This window comes from Erpetoichthys calabaricus, chromosome 7 (genome assembly GCF_900747795.2).
Source record: "Erpetoichthys calabaricus chromosome 7, fErpCal1.3, whole genome shotgun sequence".
NCBI lineage: Eukaryota > Metazoa > Chordata > Cladistia > Polypteriformes > Polypteridae > Erpetoichthys > Erpetoichthys calabaricus.
Window position 1 is genome coordinate 153,336,001 of NC_041400.2, and position 21,518 is coordinate 153,357,518.

Genomic DNA, 21,518 nt, shown 5'->3' on the forward strand with positions numbered 1-21,518 from the left:
GCTCTCAGCTCTTTTAAATTTTATCAGGACAATAATTTTAAACGTTCTAGATGACACGTCAACGACAAAGTGAAGAAGAGCATGGAAAAACATTCGAAAAAGTCATTTTATTTATTAGAGAGAAAGAAACAATATTCACTCACAAGCAGTTATACGTTGCGTTGTCACGATGTAAGTCCAAACACGGAATCAAAATTCAATGCGATCTTAAAGAAAAGTTAATTCCACATACTGTTTTTTACTAAGGTTTTTAAAGTAAAAGTGAAAATAATGCACATGTAACAATTCCCATGAAAATAACAATCTCTTTAAATTGTATATCCAGTAAACCAAACCTGGGGGTGGGCAATCCAAATGAGTCCCCCTAGTTTATATATAAATTATTATCAAAGGTTCACATACTTTTACTTGCCACTTTATGCATAACTCAATATTGTTAGACTCGCAGCACTGGGTACAGACAGGATACAGCCCTGGACAGGGACCAGTCTGTGTCTTTCTCTCTCTTACACTCACACACACACCCCTTTGATGCCAATCTGGAACTGCCAATCAACCTAATCAGCAAGTCTTTGGAAATTTGAGAAAAAACCCACAAAGACATGGGCAGAATATGCAAATTTAACACCAATAATTTCTATTTACTAAAAATTAAAATATGGACAAGCAAGCATTTTGTGGCAAACAGTAGTACAGGTATGCAGCAATCCTATTTCAAGGATTTTCTAAAATATACTCATCAAACGATGAAAGGAATGCATTTTAAAAGATGCATCTTACAGGAAAATAACTTGCTCGGCATTTGGTGAACATTGCAGAAACCAAGTACAGTATCACTGTCAATGAAAAAGTGCATGTGTTTACAAATAGGTTTCAATCAGGAACACTCAGATACCTTTTCTAGCACATATATCAAGCAGATAAATTTAAAAAAAAAAAAATGGGAATCCTGCTCAGAGACTCTGAACTTGGCAGATGTAACCCTCACAGTATTTTTTTTATAGGATACACATTTATGATTGTTTAAACCAATAGCCTGCAAATTTCAGTGCACTTCATCTCCAGTCGGCTGATCCTAGTTTTTGCTCTGAAAATTGCTACAACGTTGAAATTTGAATTAGGTAAATGGCAAAAAAAAGGATGGGTAATTTGAAATAACAATAAACACTTAAAGGTTTTATTATTAGTAGCATATATTTTGCGGATGCTTTTACCGAAAGTTTTTTTTCTCTTCACTTGGAACACAAGCAGGTTAAGCAACTTTCTTTGCGTGTCAGAGTATAAAGCCAGAACAGTTCCCTAGCTACTGCAAGGTACTACTACTATTTTGGAATAATTAATCAATAAAGTTAATGCAAGAAGTTAAAACTTTTTTTTATAAATTCAAGCTGCCACCTTAACTCAATAGTCTGAATTTAAAAAGAAATGTGGATTTATGTATAATCACGTGTACTTCAGCATAACTAGCAGTGACTTAACAAAAACTTTACAATATAGTATACACACCTTGAATTTGGATTCACAACATGATACATTTTCAACATCTCTTTGCCCTTTATTGTTATTAACAAGCTACAATTGGTAGATAACCTATAATCTATTAAATCATTGCAGAGGGACTTCGGCAGATTTGATGCAGATGAAATTTAATGTAAGTAAATGTAAAGGATTACACGTAGGAAGCACAGATGTTAGGTTTAAATACACAATGGGATGTCTGAAAACTGAAAAGTGCACCATATGAAAGGAATTTAGAAGTCACAGTGGACTTGTCACTATCAACTTTTAAACAGATTCAGAAGCCATTCAGAAGTCCAACAGAATGTTGGGTAATATAGCACGGTTTGTGGAGTACAACTCAAATTAGGTTATGCTCAAGCTTTAAAACACACTGGTTAGACCTCATCTGGAGTACTAGGTACAGTTTTTGCCTACAGGCTACAAAAAATACATAGAAGTGCTAGACAAAATTCACAGAAGAGTGACTAGGTTAATTCCAGTACTGCATGAGATGAGTCAACAAACATGGCATGTCATCATTGTAACAACTGTTAAAGAAAACAAAAAAAAAATACTTTGGAATAATAATTTTATTGTCTCACCAATTTCAGCATTTATCGTAGAGTACGTTTTTGTGTCTCATCTTTGACATGCGGCATTTAAAAATAGACACTCCTAGTTATTTTAATCTGGACCATTTTCTGAGAAATGTGTTGCAATCTCACATATGAAATGTACTGTTTTCAAAAGGAAAATCAGCTGTTTTCCTTATCATTATCTATTGTGAAGCTATATCTGACATATCTACACAGCAATATTCAGGCAGTGAGACAGTGGCAACATGATGCACTTGGCTAAGCATGCACTTCATTTTACTGTGTCCACCATCTGCGACAATATATCTGAAATTGAGTGATTACACTGCAATTATTTTATCAGTGCATAGCCATACACAATACAAATCAACAATCATCACTTTAAAAAGTAAAAAAATAAATAAAAAATGCAAATGGACCAATGGAGTAGAGCCAAATCAAGATTGAACAGAATGAAATGTGATTTTTTTCTGTATATTCTTAATGTGATAAGAGGAGAATAGGATGGTTCTTTTGAGTGAGTAAAAGATATTACTAAATACTGTTACTGTTGTTGGTAGACATTTATTCAAACTAACTGTATACTGAGACAATACAAAATTTAGCCATTGGTGCTAATGGAGAGTAGAGATTTTTTCCAGCAGTTTTTAGTTTTTTGGTTTTTTTTTTAAATCACCTTTGCATCATTACCAAACAACCTAATTTGGTGATGGCATTAAATATCGAGTTCTGCTACAATATTTTTAACACCAACACCACCAAGGAATGTATGTAGCATGTTAAACAGTAAGCAGCTCAATAAATTAATATTAGCCCCTGGTTAAAAAATACAAATATTGTATACAGAAAACTACTTAGTTACAAAGTACTTCTGATAAATCTGATTACAGCACTATAACTTTGGCCCAGTGACTTAAAAAATTTCCCGGTCAAAACTGGGTAAAACAGTGAGTGAACAAATAAGTGTAACTATTTTCTTGCATGTAACCAATTCTTTTACAATATAATTTCTCTCTCGGAAATCCATTAAAATTATTGCTGGTTACATATAGTAAGTATGATTTACTGTATGTACTTTATAAATCAGAAACACATTATAAATAGTTAAAAGTGAACTTACCTGCAGGGGGAATGGGGTGGTGCGGTAAGTCAGGCACCATTGTGGCACAAGAATACTGTTCAGCAAAGGTTCACCTGGAGCATATACGAGGCTCAAAGACCTACAAGTCTCCGCATGCCCCCGGGTAAAATGGGAATATCATCCGCCACTATTAAGCAGAGAGTTGGAACGGTTGCCAACATATTAAGAAAGGGTGGGATAGTTGAGAAAGTAATTAGTATGTGGATGAGACAAACAGGCACACACGCAATTCTCAATGTAGTGTTTTCCTACCAGATGATGCACATTGCATACCCAGCATTGTAACGTATAATTCAAATGGAGGAGGAAGATAGTCTATGGGGAATGAATGGGAACTATAAAAAGCCACAACAGACAGTAGACGTCGTGTTTTGCCTGTTGTTCATTTAGCAGCAGATGACAAAGAGCATGCTTTCAGATTAGACCTCTGAATTAATAAGAGTAGCGTAAGTGGTTGTTGGGAGAAAGGTAGTGAGCTGATCATTTGTTTGATCATCTGTTCTTTTTGTGGAATAGCTTCCTGGACTTTTAACTTAATTATTATTGGTGGAAAAACACTCAATTTTGATTTTCCTTTAATTACTTATTGCACATCATCTTGGAGTGCAGTTGTACATAGGGTAAAAAGTTACTTATTTTTTTTTTATTTAAAATTTTTCTTCTGTATCACTGCTTATTGACTATGACTGAAAGAAGTGCACGACACTGATCTTTGACTTGTGCTGCAATAAAGGGATAGCTTTTTTTGCATCTCATTTCTTGTCTGTGTCTCTCACTCACTACTGGCTTATGGTTGGTCATGGACTACAAGATGCCCAGGGTTTAGTCTGTGCATGAGATCAAATCACACAGGGTATCACAGTATTAAAGGAGGATGGAAAAATATATGCAGTAAGAAAGAGCAAAATGAACCTGTATTTCCTATAAAACAATGACTCACAATTTTGTGTCAGGCAACTAGGGAGATAACTTTGTTATATTAGCGGTGAACAAAGTAAATAAAGAAAAACAAGTTGCCTCAAATGGGCAAAATCTGTGAAGACAGCACAAAGAAAATATGAAAAAATGTCTCTATACCATTTCATTAAAGAATGATAAATGCATTATGTACAAAATCCCCACCATTTTAAATATTGTATTAAATCAGTGCATCTTTGGACCAAATGATTGCTTATGGAGATTTATTTGTATATAACTCCTAACCCTTGTAATGATCTGCTAATGATACTTGTTCTATATGTTTCTACTGTATGTGTGCATTTTTGTTTGTACACTGGTAAGTGACTTCCTAAGAACAGGAGATCATGGCCTAAAAATGTGTTTCTTTTACATAACTTTATCGAAGTACACCTATAAAGGGGTTGCATTTTAAAGTCATATATCTGACATTTTTTCCTTAATGACACAGAGGAGTACAGTTGTTTAATGACCAGAAGATGACCATCAATAAAACTTACACACAAATGGTAAGACACCATCTGTTTTCAACTATTTGGAAAAAACTAAAAAATAAAGAAAAGACTGGCACTTCATGTTTATGCCTATATTTTTCCCATTAAATTTTAATTTCCCAGGAGCAATCCAAGACCTTTGACTCAGGCTTAAATCAAAAACGACACTCTTGCGTTTTAAATTTTTCATCAGAATTGGCTTTCACCCATTAATGGCTTCATTAAAAAAGTAAACACCATAAAATACATTTGTACTTTCTTCAATGTAAATACAACTCCTAAAATACACAAAATATTTCAGTTAATAATTTAGGAGTGTTTTGTAATAAAAAGGCATTAACAATTCTGCAAAAAGCATAACAATAGCTAATTTTTTTCCTTTCTCCCAATATAATGGAATCCCTAGGCAATTATGAACTCTTCACCATCTGTTCACGGTTTAATTTCAATTTTTCTAAGATTAAAATATCACGGTACTCTTTTTTTTGTAAATATACTTAGAAATGTACTTCTCCCATGCTAAATAAAAACACATAAAAATATTTAAAAGTTCCAAAAATTCTTTTTATTTAAAACAATAATTATTCATTTTAAAAACAATTTATGTTTAAATCACAGATAACTTGTATTAAAAGCAAATATGCAATTATTTCATTTTTTTCTTTTATAGTGATTGTGTTTTCATAACTTTTTTGAATTTTTTTTCTTCAAGAACACTGTAAAATACTGCAAAAAACAAAACAAGCAATTACATGATCGGCCAGTTGTACTTGAATATGCACAAACCCCTTAATATTCAAGTGGATAAAAAAGTTTGCAGATGCACATTTATAATTTCTGTTTACATTCACACATTATTTACTTCTTCACTGAAACTTGATGTCATTTCCATTTAAAAAAATATTCTGTCTGTGCACTTTTAAATAATTCATAATTATCAGGAACAGTGATGAGCGAATCCCACAAAGTGGTATTACCCCTCATAGAAAACACAGAAACGTTCGTGAATTTTGCCAGACTTCACAAAATGCTTTGAAGCAAATGGGGAATAAGGAACAGAACTAGTTCTGAGTGCATTATATTGGTGCAATGGTCTTTTAAGTGTCCCTGAGGGACAAGGAAGCATCTGCCAACTACGTCAGACTGATTATTATGCCAAAATTGTGATCTGAGCTGTCAGACAGCAGAGCTAACCACTGCTCCACTATTTCTCAAATAACAAATGACACAGATGTAACAAACAACACAAAGAAAATACAACAAATGGCCACAAACCTGCAATAAGTAAATGATATATTGTACTTACAGAGTTCCAATCTTGGGACAAACATTGGTCATGACAAGAAGTGACAGCATGGACCCGATCTTTCCATTGTTTGAAGTTGCATCTCCAGGCACAGCTGAAACATCTTTTTGGTTTCCTATATATCTCTGCTGTTGCTTATTTTTTCTTCCATCAAGAAGAAAGAAACACCTTCTAAATTGTCAAATTATATTCAAAGTTGTAATACTTTTTCCTTTGTTCCGTGTGAAGGACAAGCCTTTAAGGCTTTCACTGAGATCATAGATGGATGCATGGCTAATTATGTATACAAATTAGTCATGTGGTTGCTGCCAGTGCACATGTTTACACTTCGGTGGCAGTATTCTTTATGATCTGCTAATGTACCCCTCAAATAACAATACTGCATTTTTTTAAAGACACATACAGCACAGAAATCTGACTTGTCTACAATCTTACAGTAGGGCAGCGTGAAAGTTCTGCACATTACTGCTACAGCTCTGTGATGCTGGCCTCACAAAGTATCATGTGGGGCTGGGAAAAAAATGTTTGCCTAAGTAGGCCTCACAGAGAATTTCCTGGAAAATATTTGGCAAACAAGGTCAAAGGTAAATACAGCATATCCACATCAAAAAACGCTTGGTGAATTTCGTTAAGTATTTATTACATTTTATATCTGAATTAGAACCTCTAATTTTCATTCCTACTTCTTTTGCTTCTCTGATTAGCCAAATACATTGACTAAGTTCTATGATTTCAAGCATATAAAAATGCTGTAAGAAGTTCACCTTATGAGGTTAAAATGGTCGCACTAAGTTTCTTTTTAATTAAACTACATGGAACACATTCATTTTGTCATGTTACAATCTAAAAAGTTTAAACGTAAATGCATTTAACTGCCCATTTATCATGATATAGATGTGTTATAATATGGTAACTGTGAAGTGCAAACAGTTTTAACCGTAAATCTGTATAAGTGTTCTGAACTTGCACTTTGTGAACAGTGCTATAAAAAATAAATTATATTGCACAGTGGAACATAGATGAATTTGAACTTTACCACTAACCCTGTGGCATTTGGTAAGAACAAATGCATCATTAACTGTACTAGGCATTATGGATGCAATTGCCAGAAAGCTATGAACTTGGTCACACAGGTCTTTATTTAAACCAAATGCATCTCTAATTTAACAAGTCAGAAAATTTACACATGGTGTAAACTTCAGATTTAGTTCATGTACTATGCTAGTATTGAAACCTTCTCTAGACTGAGTTAAGTATGTAGGTTCTAGAACCTTCTCAATTCATTTCAAGGTGCAGGCCAAAGATTGCTGTATATCACGAGGGGCCTCGTGTAAGCGGTGCGTATGAACAAAAATGTTGTGCAAGAACGTTTCCACGTTCAAATCGTGATGTATAAAACCTAAACTTAGCGTAAAGTCACGCACATTTCCAAGGTAGCTCATACCCTGGCGTACGCAATTTCTGCGCTCGGTTTTGCAGACTGGCGGAACCCAGCATCAAAGCAGTGCTACTGTTCCTGTGTGGTTACCCTTTTTTAGATCCACATCCCTGACGCGGCTTTATAAATACACTGAAATTAACTGCATATTATTTAGTAGTTTAATGCATCTGGTTGTAATTAACCTGTAACAATATAATGGTCCACAGAATGGTCCAACTATGCTAAATACAATAGCTGCTTTAGCGTTGTTACTCTCACTGCACCTTCTTCTTCTTCTTTCAGCTGCTCCCGTTAGGGGTTGCCACAGCGGATCATCTTTTTCCATATTACTCTCACTGCACCTTCTTCTTCTTCTTTCAGCTGCTCCCGTTAGGGGTTGCCACAGCGGATCATCTTTTTCCATATTACTCTCACTGCACCACTCGGAGTATTTATATCACTGTATCTGAGTGGGGAATCACAGCTGTACAGCAGCTGATCAGAAAGAGAATTATCGGTATACAGCATCTAGCACACGCTGCCTCAGCCATGCTGTCTATTGAACTGCTCTTATCTGAACGCTTCAGAGTCTTTCCTGTACTGACCTCACGGTTCAGAAACAGTTTCATCCCGAGAACTATAAACGTACTCAATCAGTCCATCAAGTGCTCCTTGTAGAACTGTTTATACCTATAAGTACAAATTACCTCACTCTAAACTTATGATACAGTTCTAATATTGCACAACCTGAGCCACTTTATAAAGCGTGTATTTACATATGATGACGATATCATTTTTAAGATAAAATGCAGCAAAATATTTTTATTATACAGATAAAACTAACTTCATTTAAATAATCTATATTGTTAATAATTAAACATGTGAGGACATGGTGCTGCAGCGCTAGCAAGGCGCTGCCGCTCCATTCACGGATTGTTCCTGCCTCACGATGTATTCTTGCTGGTGCTGGAAGGATAGATGGATAGAATAATTAACCACATACTACGAAGATATTTCAATGTTCCTTAAACGTTTTGAAGAAGCGGTGTTCTAAGCTTACAGATGGCTTAACGTCTATTACAGAGCCGACTGTGTGGCGATTGGGTATTTGGAGAAAGAAAAGTAAGGACAGGAATTGGGGGGTTAGTATGTTTGAAAGAGATAGTACTGCTTCAATAAAGTTTTTCATTGAAGGTCACGCATAGCGCAGCAAGCATCTTGCGTGAGACATGAACAATCACTGCGCCACCCGTGTTCCCATGTTTAATAACATGCTTTAACTCCTATCATCATGAAAATGATATCGCGTATACATCTTAGTATTTTAATTATTCAGAGAGGTGTAATATTACAAAGTAATGGATTCTGTGTCCTGTCGGAGGAAGAGGAAGCCCGGAAGCACGTAGTGATTCACACACATAGAGCACATAGAAGATCAAATACAAAACAAAGCATTTAATGTGCTACTTTAGTTACGATGGGATTTGAGAAACTAAACATTAAACGATTTTAAGATTAAGTTTATGATGTTCTACTTTAATAACAAACTACGTGATTAAAGTGGAAATTTAGAGATTAAAGCTGACATTTTGTGCTTTTTTTCCCCCCACTGTGTGCCTATTTTTTTTTCTCTGTACCCTAATAAGCTTTCATATGACACTCAGCCCACGCAGTCGGTGGGCTACGACTCGCCTTTTCACAGCAACTTTGATATGTGACAACTTCTTTCTTATTTCGGGCACTGTGCGACTTTGTGAACTTGAGCTTGAGTTTCTCCAACATGCTATGTCACTCGATCAACTTCCTTTTGTTTTTTATACCACTGTTAAATAGTACGTTTTTCCTTGCCTCCACTTGGTATTCGCTGAAATCCTTCTATTTTCCATCGTGCTTTTGCCATTGTCTTTTCACAGAAGGCTGATCTTAAGGGCTATTTATATTGATTTGCATATTCAAAGAGGCATAATTCTGGGAGGAGATAGGGCGGGACAGCAGGCACGTGCATGTGCGTTACTTTTCATGCTGACCGGGATTTATGGAGTGGAAGAATGTGGGAGTTGGTGTTTGCACAGATTTATGCATCTGGATTTTTTTGTGTGTAAGCACATTTCCGCTTTTGTGCTTACGTCATGTTATAGTGCGAATTCTCCGCACACCATTATGCATGAGACCCCAGGACTGGGCAAATGAATTAAATCAGGCCTGGACAGAACTCTGGTATGAGCAAAAAAAAAAAAACTATTCCAAATGAACACATATGATTTCTCACAGTGGTTGATGTGGACACAAGCAAATGGCAGTACTGTCCATTATTGTCTGCTTCTTGGTCATCTTAGTGATGCTGTTCAGATTTAACACAAGTTCCCAATTAACTTCTCCATCTGAGTTTTTACCAGATCATATGTATATTACATCAAACTGGGAGCTGTGGTATTTAGTGGGGATTTTTGTATGTTTTGTTCTAAATATATTGTGATGATGTTTGTTTTGCTGGAGTAATGTTTTATTAGAAGGGCGACCAGTTAAACATTTTGATATTCTTCAATTATGTATCAGGATGCATAGCCTGAAATTGGGACTGTCCCGGCCACCTGGATGTCTGGCCACCCTTGAAAGTTGACAGTGAAACAGTGAATAATTATAATCTGGAGATAATGGAGCTGTGAGGTTACAGTTCACCTTCTGTAAGATCATTTAACCTACCTGTTAAATCTAGAATCATAGGAAGAATTAAAATATATGTGGGCAAAAGGCCATTGATAGTAGCTTCTTACCCATGCACGCAGTCTGCTGGTTTTTCATTAACTTGTATGTAGTATCTCCCATCAGTAGCGGTTAGCTACTTTTAAGTAAAACGGTTTTGTTTACTTTAGTTATAAATGCATTAAAAAGCAAAAATTACATTTTTCTTTAACCATAATTAATTTATGTGCGCCCCATGCTTTTATATTTTATTTAGTCACATATAACCATGATTTTATATTTTATCTAGTTACATATAACCACGAAAATTGTAGTTAAAGAAAAATTTCTTTTTTGCTTTCCTGTGCATGTATAACTAAAGTAAACAAAATCGTTTTACTAAAAAAAAAAAATTTTTTATATATTTTACTTTTTAGTTTTTGAATATTTTGCAAATGATATTTCTTAAATTATATTTCATGAACGGGAAGCTTCTTTAAATGTATTACATAATATATCTTTTTTGCAGAATTATTTGAATACTAAAAAGAATTATACTTTGGTCTCCATTTTTCTGTTCAGGCTCTTATGGGATTAGTGCTCGGTTGCTGTGAAAAAAATATATCGACAACAGAACGGCAAGCTTATGGCAATACTTCATCACCGTGATCAAGGCTACTCCTTTGCAAGAGTAAACAAGTAAAGTTGGCACGTGTATTTACCCACTCCACTCACTGGAAGGGGAAATTGGGGGCAATCCGATACGTCTCTCACTTGTATGCTCCTATATCTCATTATATTCTCTCTACATCATTGTTGTGTATGCGTTAATGGAATCGCATAACCACTGATTATGGCAAAATTTTTTACATAATTGCATCGGTTTTCACAGATTATTGTATGGTTATCGATACTAAAACATGTATGCAATGAAAATTGAATTGTCTCAACAAAAACTTAAACGAATACCTAAAGACCTCAAGGATATGGACATTGTAGGCAACAGCCAAGTTTGACCAGTAATAAATGTCACTGCGGTCAGTATTTATAAAGGTAAGCACTCTTACCATGCTTACACAATTATTCTTCCATATACATATATTTCTATTGTGTTTCATTACTTGTATTCCATGTTGTGGTTATTTTATTATTTTTATAGCTCTATGGCTGTACTGTAAGTGGAACTACTCTTCCACAGTACATTTTTCAACAATAAACCTGGTCCAATCCTGAAGTTAACATACCCAGATAGATATTTTCTGCAAAATTGAATGGCCCAGGATGCGTACCAAAGGGTTTGCCAACCTTATTAAACAAAGAAATGTAGTTGAGCTCTTTAGGGTTTAAAGTATTATGGCAAAGATGTTTTTATGCCAGGGGAAGCAAAACTACTACGTTTCTGTGCCGTGAAAAGAAAAAAAAAACATTATTTAAAAATACGTTTCTTAAATGACTACTTGAATTTGCATATTTCTGGAGCATAACATATACCTCTGTGCTGTTTATTACAAACAGCTTTCTTAGTAAAAATTCTACAATGATGCCAATTACTTTTGCATTCACATTTTTGGACATTCTTATCTAATTTATCTGAAAACTTTCTCAACAGTGTATCCCAAAATACCAGATGAACAGGGTGACGCTTAAAAAAATAACTGTAAGCCCTGTATTTAGTCAAGATACATTTTACATGCTCACAACAGAGAAGACAATCTGTGGATTGCATAAAAAGCTATGATGGTCCTGTTAAATTCTTCTATTATCTATAGAAAAATGAAAACCCACAGAGAATTCTGAATGTTGAGACTATATTTAGGATACATCACTACTTTATCTGTCATTGAAAGTTTCTCATTGCTGACCAAATGCAGACTGGTATTAGGCACAGCTTACACAACTACAGATTGAGGGCAAGTTACCATTGGCTGTAAGTCCCACTTCTCCCTTGGGGGATGAAGAGCATTGGGTTCCCACATGGAAACAACATGGACCATTTTAGACTGCACATAGCAGAATGTGTATCATGGTGTGGGGCGAACATCACCCTGATACATATTACAGGAGATCAGACTACCCAATAATAGACATTTACCTATTGTTAGTTTGACAAGATGATAATCAACCAACCACACACCTGCTATCTCCCAAGAATTCCTAAAGCAATGCATTTCTCTGACAGACTATCAGCAGGACATTTCAGAATGTCATATACAGTTTCACGCATACCCCATTTCCCTAGAGTAAAAGCTGCACCATGACAAACTGTATGTGCCAAGGAGCACAACTCAGGGCCTGCATGATGCCAAGCCACAAGGCATAGCTGTCTGTATTTGCAATGACAGGTGTTTATCCTGATCCTATCAAACCATTATGTCAGCCAAAAATCCAGCAGCAATAAATCTTCCTTAATTATAGTTTTGTAATCATCCTGTATATTGGTTTTTAAATAAACGAGACCACTGTTCCTGGATGCAGCCAATTTTGTCACAAAGCATACATATATATTTTAAAATATGAACAATGCGTTTATGTTTAGAAAAAAAAAAAGAACAAAACAGTCTTTCCTTATAAAACACACAGTTTAATAAACAATACATTTTAAAAATATTACATTTAATATTTAGAATAACAAATAAGAGTAAATCAATAATCTGTTTATTCAATGATACTTTAGGGATATTTAATATTTATATCTGTACCTTTGACAAGATTATAAATAATCTGCAAATGATTCTTTTTATGTTAATATACTTTGTATTAGATTAAGTATTGCAGGATAAACATGATACATTCATCCATGACAAGTTAATCAATGAGGGTCTAACAAAAAAAGATGCTTTTCTCAGAAAACATTAAGAGATGCAATTAAAACAAATGCATTTATTTAAGCAACAGTTTTCATTGTTAAGTACACCATTATTACATTAGAAATCTAATGTTTGAATATAATTTTACAGGATTGTATATTATTTTTATCCAATTATTATATAACCGTAAGAATATGGGAATCCTTACATTTATTATCACCATAAAATAATGAGGCAAAAAAGCACTTTCTTTAAATTTTCTTATCCATGGCCTTCCACTTCTTGGCACAATCAGACAGCAACATAAGGTAAATTCAGACCCCTGGGATTTCCAAGAAGCATGCACTCTTTGCCCGCAGTAGGCCAGAGACATCGATGCAGTTTTTTTTCTTCTAACCACATGATTTCAAATGTGTATTTAATTAATATTGGAATGACGAAGATAAGAACAATTGTGACAAAGTATTCCCTTTCTTAATATATAAACCGTGTAAACTAAAATAACATAACGTTCTCAAACCCACTCGAATTCAAGGTACCGAAACCTATCCTGGCAGTGTAGGCCATGAGGCAATATAAGTTATGCCTTCTAAATGACATAATTTTATATTAAATGTATGTGTTTTTTTATTTTAGTAAATCATCAATTGTGGAATAAATAATACAATGTAGACTATATTGAAGAAATAGAAGTAATAAAATTCACTGTTCACAATTCAATGCACTCAACAAAATGAAGATTAATGAGTGAGATTTATTAAGACCCCTTCTGAAGAATGTCCAAGGTCTATTTTCAAAAACATTATACAAAACAATTTACAGATGTATATGTATTAAGTGTACTCACTTCAGCAGAATGCTACTATTATTGAGCTGTTATGCCATAAATCAATTTTGCATTTACTGCACAGCACTACATGCTACTTAAGGCTGTTATAAGATAACATACTGCAGATCTCTCTTAGGACTTAAGAATTGTATTTATTTTAAGCTACAAAACAAAACTGAAGGTGAAAATAAAGAAAAACACCACTACCCACTTCACAACAACAGAAGATTTTTTTTCTTTACTCAAGCAATATACTTTGCAAAACATACCTTCATGTGCTGGCTCTGGGTCTGGTGTAAGGGAAATGTCATTTAGTTCCCGCAGGCAAAGCCATTCTCCATCCACAGAAACCCGAAAGTTGCAAAGGTAAATAGTCTCCCTGGCAGCCTGTGTGATCTTGTCTGTTGTGGGGGTTGGGGCATCGCTCTGAGGCGTCAGATCAGACATGATGACTCAGCTGGTACAATAACAAAAAATTTAAAAAGCAGTGTTCCAACCAGCTGGGAAAGAAAAAGTAGGATGTAGCAAACTGTGGCTACACCTACTTTTAATACCAATAAAATATAAAAGATTATATAATGATATTTTCTGCTAAAAGTCAAAAGTGCAAAAGAAATGTATCTCCTGTCTTCCTTTCTCTTTAATCAATCCTTCTGTTTTTCACATCCACAGAATGAATAGGAGTAAGAATAAAAAGAAAGAAAAACAAAATAAAAAAAAATTCACACTCCGATGCCACAAAAGAAGTCACTCGGCTTTCTCGATGCACCTGCCACACTGAGACTCAGTCCTATAAATTGCAGAGGGGGGAAAAATCTGTAGTGCTGCTGAAATCACAACCTTCCTTTCTTCTGGTGAGCCTGAATCATACTAATTGGATTGGCTGTGCGCAGAATACTGGGTGTAGACCAAAATGGCCGGCTAATGAGCTGTGCTGAAGATACAACATCACGTGAGCAGATGGTCTAAGCATAAACAATTCCCAAGATGCTTTACTGATGCTGAAGCAGGGATGCTGAGCTCAATTTGCTTTAATAGTAAATCATTAGTCAAAGCTAAGCATCTGCTTCAAAGTCAAATAAATATAATATGTAGAATCCTCCCTTTGTGTCTGCAGTGTTCATAAGGAAAGACAATATTATTATCTCAGTGCGATGAACAAAATGAGAACTTTGGCCTGCAGGCATGTGACAATCAGCAATTTAAAATTGGGACTTTATTTTATCCTGGGCATCTTGATCTATTTCATAGTGGCAGCATTTAAAGGCCTAGGAACAGATGCAGTAAGAAATGTTTTCTTAAATCTTTATTTTCTAATTTACTATATTTCGTTTGTAAATTTTATATTTTAACATACAGAAATACTAGGGTGTTGTACCATGTAATCAGTTTACATCTTGCCTGAAGAAGGGGCCCGAGTTGCCTCGAAAGCTTGCATATTGTAATCGTTTTAGTTAGCCAATAAAAGGTGTCATTTTGCTTGCCTTCTCACAACATACAGAAAAAAATAGAACAACCTTTTTGAAAATGTTGAGAATATATTTTGCAAGACAAACAAGACTTAAGTATTAAACAATCACCCCATTTTCTATTCCAAAAGGACTGGCATTAAAAAATATATATACCAAAACACAGCAAAAAGGTGTTTTCCCAGTATTGCTGTGTCTGCTTCTTGGCTGCTGTAAGCAAGCCAGCACTAGATGGTCTAAGACAATGATTAAATTGTGTGTCAGAGGAATGCAAAAAAAAAAAACTGTCCCTTGTTAAAAGCTGCAGAGGATCTTCTACCAGTTTTAATGGCTAGTGTACCGTTTTATGATGTGGTCTGTTGGGGAGTAACATCAGATCAGAGAATGCCAGATGCCTGAATAAACTAAAGCCTGCTTCATTACAGGACTGTTTCAAATGTCACTACAGACAATTACAGAAAGGAGGGATGATGGCAAAAATCAGAAGTCATCATATCTAAACCTGTATAGGCTTTCAAAGGGGTTGATAATCTTGGAGTAACCTTGGCTACCAGTTCATTCGATCACATTGAACCAAGAAGTATGACTGGGGTTCTTTTTCGTTCACAGCCGACAGATTGTATAATTCTTCCTTCCATCATTTCTATTTTCAGCCTGACAGCTGTAACAAATGCATTGGCTTTGGGATATTTTTGTAGGGCCACCACAGGTTTAAATGCATTTGGTATATTGTGTATATTTGTGTGTAGTGTGCAGAATATTGGATTGCAGTTTCATTTTAATCTTTTGCATTATGTACATGTGAAATTCCCCGACTATAGTATACATTTTATTTTCAAATTGGGTGCCACAGGCCCAGCAAGGTTGACATTATTAAAAATAAACAAATTCAATGCCAATTTTAAGCAGTTTGTTTAAATTGCCCACTTTTAAGTAAACACATAGGCAACTGAAAATGCCCTTCAGTTGTTACATAAAAGTACTCATCTTTAGTGTAGTTGTAGACAAAAGCAGTGGCCCTCAAACTGCGTGTGACACAAACAGCTGTAAGTCAGGAGGTATGCAAGCTAAAAGGATAAAAAGTGGAACTTAATAGGACTGATGGTTACACAGACGCTGAAGTCATATTTCTGTGTTCACCAATGGGTCTATTACACAGTGCTCCTGCTGCAAAACTTGCTTTTTGTGTTATTTATATTAATCAACAGCACAAAATTATTGTTTCAGACGGAGTTGACAATGTTTGGTACACTTTATCCTTCCTTTAAAAATAAATACAGGAATAAGCTGAAGTTAGAAGCAGAACTGTGCTTAAAGTTATTTAAACTAAAGCCAGACATAGACAATAATCCTAATTAATAAAAAGTCTGTGTGTCTGTCTGTGCATCCATCTGGTTGCTATATCTCTGTCATTCTAAGAGATTAAGTGCATCAGACATTAGCACTTTTTACAAATCCCATAACAAATGTAATATATAAGAAAAATAAACACTGCAAACATTAACACTCAGATCTATGTTAATTACTTTGATTTCAACCAGTCTTGGATGGGTGGCACAGCTAACGACCCTAAAGAGCAAATACACTCAACCTTCACAGTTAACTTTGAATTATTTTGTTTTGACCCCGCGTTTTTCTGCTTCTTTTACTCAGGACTCATATGTAACTGTACAATTTAGGTAACTTAAAAAATATAGAAGTTTTAGGCTATTTTTTATTTCTTATTAAACCATGCTACTGCTCTTACACTAAAAACTAATTCCTTAATGAAGCATTTGATGTGCATAAGAAAAAGACATACAAAACCACAAAAAACCTCTATGAACACAGTGGGAATGAAGAAATCTCACTTTTGGTTGTACCTACAAAAATTTCAGTACTTAACATTTGAAGACAAAGAAAAAGGTGGTACTTCAAAATTTTAAAATCTTGGAGGTGGTATTCAAGAAAAAAAAGGTTGAAAACCCCTTGCTTGTATTTAAACCACATGTCAATAGTCCATAGTAACTGAGACCCAAGATTGTACTCTGTTTCTTCCTGTTCAGTTTATATTAGTGGTGGCCTTGATCAGATGGTACAATGTTTTGGAAGGCCTTCACTTAAACTTTTTGAACCCCCGACTTAAGCTAATCTATTAATGATGGCTGAGAAAGACAACACTGATGATGGTCGCTTTTGATGTAAAACTCTCCCAGCGGGTTCAATGGACAAAATTGATAATACTTGTAAACTTTGTGTGGGCAAACTTAAATATCACAGATGGAAAATGCCCTTGGCTCGTCACTTAAGAGCAAAATGTGCATGATGCCACAGTTAAAATCTGTAATGTTAGGCAGCAAATTCTGTTACAGAATACAATCCATGAATGTAAAATTTGACTTATGTCCATGAATGAAATGATCTTTAAAACATTAAATTAACACCATTTATTATAAAATGGAATGCATCAGATTCTAGACCTTTAAATATATTTAGGAGACATAGGGTAAGGAAAGGAGACATCATTCAGATAATAAGTTTTGACAATTCTTACACATTATCTTCACATGAGACAACTGTGTCATGAATCAAGGACTTTTTTTTTTATAAAAAGCACACATCTTCACAGTTTGAGCAGATTAGATGTTGTACAACAATGGTATTCACAGGGCACCAATGGACATTGCTAAACACATTGGTTAAACGTGATTAATTAAGTAACATTTTGCAATTATACATTTTAACAGTTTGACAGCCCTTATATTTTATTTTTTATATTATATATATATAAAACTGTATATACAACTGTATGTATGTAGGAGGGGTGGACAAACTGGTAGTTCCGACGGCCAAGACTAGTTTTTAATTCCAGACAACTAACTGTAGACTCACAAAGCCAGGTGTAATACTTGATTTTTTAGATCTTTAGTCCATACAATAATTTTCTTAATTCTCGTTGCTTAACAAAATATAAATAAAGTACTAGTAGTTGCTGCATACTTTGTTAAGTATAAATTAAAAAAAAAAAAAGGCAGCAGCACAAGGTAAACTATTCCACCATTGCTTCAACAGCAGTTACTATTGTAAAGAATAATTACAAGCAGTATTATAACAACAATAAATTGAAAATAACTTTCTAAACACTGAAAGAACTTTTTAGTTTTCACCATTTCTCCAACAAAAATTTTTTATATATTATTATATATATATATATATATATATATATATATATATATATATATATATATATATATATATATATATATATATATATATATATATATATACACACACACACACACACACACACACACACACACACAACAAACAAACACACACTCACATACACACATTTGAGTGATAAGGTGGGGTTCAGAGGGTATTGGTCATAAAGTCTTATTTATTATGTGCATGTTCTTTTTTTCAAGCCTGCAAATGCTGGGTTCATGTCCAAATGTCTGTTGATGGAATTTTCATTGGATAACCATGTTTCAGCCCGTTCTCTGGCACTTTTAGTATTACCCTTGAATTTTACTTGCCCTGAGTCCCATTTAAAAGTGTCTCTGGTTAAACATATAAAATGTAAATATACATGTACTTATTTTTAATCTTTAATTGCACTCCACCTTTTTTGCTGTTAAAATATACATTTACTATATTTATAAGGGTGTTTTTTTTCTTCAATGTATCAGCTAGAAATTCGTAATTCTGGAGGTGTAATTATAACATATGGGTTACCATTCTAATTATGTAGTGATTGTTTCTTACTAAAACATAATATGATAAACAGAAGTAAATAGTAAACAGTACAAAATGTTTAAAAAGCCACAAATGTATCAAATGCTCATAAAGTTGTTTATCAAAAAGACACAAGACTAACAAGCTTAACAGGTTTATAAGTGCATTTTGCTGGTTACAAGCAAAAAGACTGTTTGCTTTTTAAATGCTTCCTGCAAAAACTGCAATATCCTTCTGTTAGATGTTTACTAATTTTCTCTCATTTACTCATTGTGAATCTTTCTTTTAAACCTAATGCTATTGAAGCTCTTGGCTATAAAAATGGGAAGGACATTCAGTAATAATGAGAAGTATAACGAAATAATAAGTCATGTCCAGTCAAGGATGGCCAACTCTATTTTTTAAGTACACTATTAAGAAATCCACTGTTGTATTCAGCTATATTCCATTTATGAACTCTCTTATTCGTATTTTTCTTCATACCCAGGGCAAGTGGCAATCTCCATTTTATATATGCTGGGCAACTAACATTCTTAGGAAATGAAACCCTGGACTTTGCACTTTTTAATGCTTCACATGATATTAAACTACATGGAAACAGGTGACTTATTCTAACTACAATATCATACCCTTATAAAAGTGCAAATGCCAAACAGAACTCATTTAGGTCTTACAGTCTCTTGAAGTAGATAGACAGATAATTAATCTTTATTAATAAAGTATTAATTATTTGAATTAGACACGTTATGGAGGATTTTGTGGTCTTTGTAAGGGGACTGTAAAGAAAACAAGTGGCACAGAAACTGGGGTTGAACTTGGCACAAGACCAATCTGAACTTTTAAAAGGGAGCACTGTGAAATGTATTATTTCTTTGAATGTATACAGCAGCATGTTGATTACGTTTACTTCTTAACTTAATATTTTAGGTTCAGGTTGCATGTGTTTCAGTAATCCCTCGCTATATCACACTTCGACTTTCGCGGCTTCACTCTATTGCAGATTTTATATGTAAGCATAACTAAATATATATCATGGATTTTTCGCTGGTTCGCAGATTTCTGCAGACAATGGGTCTTTTTATTTCTGGTACATGCTTCCTCAGTTGGTTTGCCCAGTTGATTTCTCACAAGGGACGCTATTGGCGGATGGCTAAGTTCCTGGGTGCTGATTGGCTCAGTGATGGAGAGCAACATTCAATTCTGCTTAGCGTTAGCTAGCATCTCGTCTCACTCATTCAGCATCAACGTGTTTCGATGTGTAAAGAGTTAACTTTTGTGCTCTTTTGTGTTTATCTTTGTGCGTGTCAAGCCCTTCGTTATGTCTCCAAAACGATCTGCTCCTGCTACTGCTTCCGACGCCAAAATCAGCTGAGAATGTAAACATTACCAGAATGCAAATGGCGCATGACTGCAGTGTTCATATTTTAGAAATATGATACTAATACTAAAGGAATAATCATAATACAGTGGAACCTCGGGTCATGGCCATAATTCGTTCCAAAACTCTGTTCGTAACCCGAAGTGAATTTCCCCCATAGGATTGTATGTAAATACAATTAATCCGTTCTGGACCGTACGAGCTGTATGTAGATAAATATTTTTTTTAAAGACTTTTAAGCACAAAAATAGTTAATTATACCATAGAATGCACAGTGTAATAGTAAACTAAATGTTTACTTACTTCTTCTGTAATGTTTACTTCTGCTTGGGCTCTCTCACTCTCTCTCGCTCACGTGCTCTCTCTCTCTCGATCACGTTCTCGCTCGCTTGCTCACACTCTCTCTCTCTCTCTCTCTCTCTCTCAGAGAGAGAGAGAGAGAGAGAGAGAGAGACTGAACACGTGGAAATCATCGGCGCGTACGAACTGGAAGGGAAACTGGCTTGTTCACCACCCGAGTGTGTGGTCGTGAACAGATGCAAAAGTTTGGCAAACTTTTTGGTTGTAACCCGATTTGTACATGGTCCGAGACGTTCGTGACCTGAGGTTCCACTGTATATCTAATATAACTGGGTAAGTAAATAAAACGAGTGCATTACTGTATATACAGTAAATATAAAATTATTTTTGTTAAAATATGTATTATTACAATGTGTTTAAAACTGTTTTACGTATTAAATAAAACTCCTCAATGATATACGATACGTATGTTTGTGAGTAGTATATAAACAGTGTGTTTACATACATAATTTCAACGAATCTTACCTAATACAGTGGAACCTCGGTTCGTGAACCAAAGCAATTTCCCCCATAGGATTGTATGTAAATACAATTAATCCGTTCCAGACCGTACGAACTGTATGTAAATATTTTTTTTAAAGATTTTTAATCACAAATATAGTTAATTACACCATAGAATGCACAGTGTAATAGTAAACTAATGTAAAAACATTGAATAACACTGACACAAACAACCAGGCTCCCTGCTCAGCTGCACGCGAGCCCTCTCTCTCTCTCTCAGCAGCACGCGAGCCCTCTCTCTCAGCAGCACGCGAGGCCCCCCTACCCCCCCCTTTTGTAACATTGCAGCAGTTCGCGCTATAGCCTTACAATCCGATCACTGTATAAACACTTTTAAGCACAGGGGGAAAAAAGGAACATT

The 21,518-nt window shown here is 34.8% G+C and overlaps 1 protein-coding gene across 10 annotated transcripts in view; it reads right to left on the bottom strand.

The window, feature by feature from the left end:
• The window catches only part of rufy3 (RUN and FYVE domain containing 3), a 117,346-nt gene that overhangs the window by 89,165 nt on the left and 6,663 nt on the right, over positions 1-21,518 (bottom strand). Inside the window, exon 1 of one of the 10 annotated variants that reach the window (XM_028805574.2) lies at positions 14,002-14,638. The exons of 6 other annotated variants lie outside the window; for them this stretch is intronic. In XM_028805574.2, coding sequence (XP_028661407.1) covers positions 14,002-14,179 — 178 coding nt within the window. In that variant the 5' untranslated portion in view covers positions 14,180-14,638. Of the gene's footprint in view, positions 1-14,001; positions 14,639-21,518 lie in introns of those variants that run through there. 3 more of the 10 variants (XM_028805577.2, XM_028805582.2, XM_028805583.2) reach the window with 3 other exon arrangements.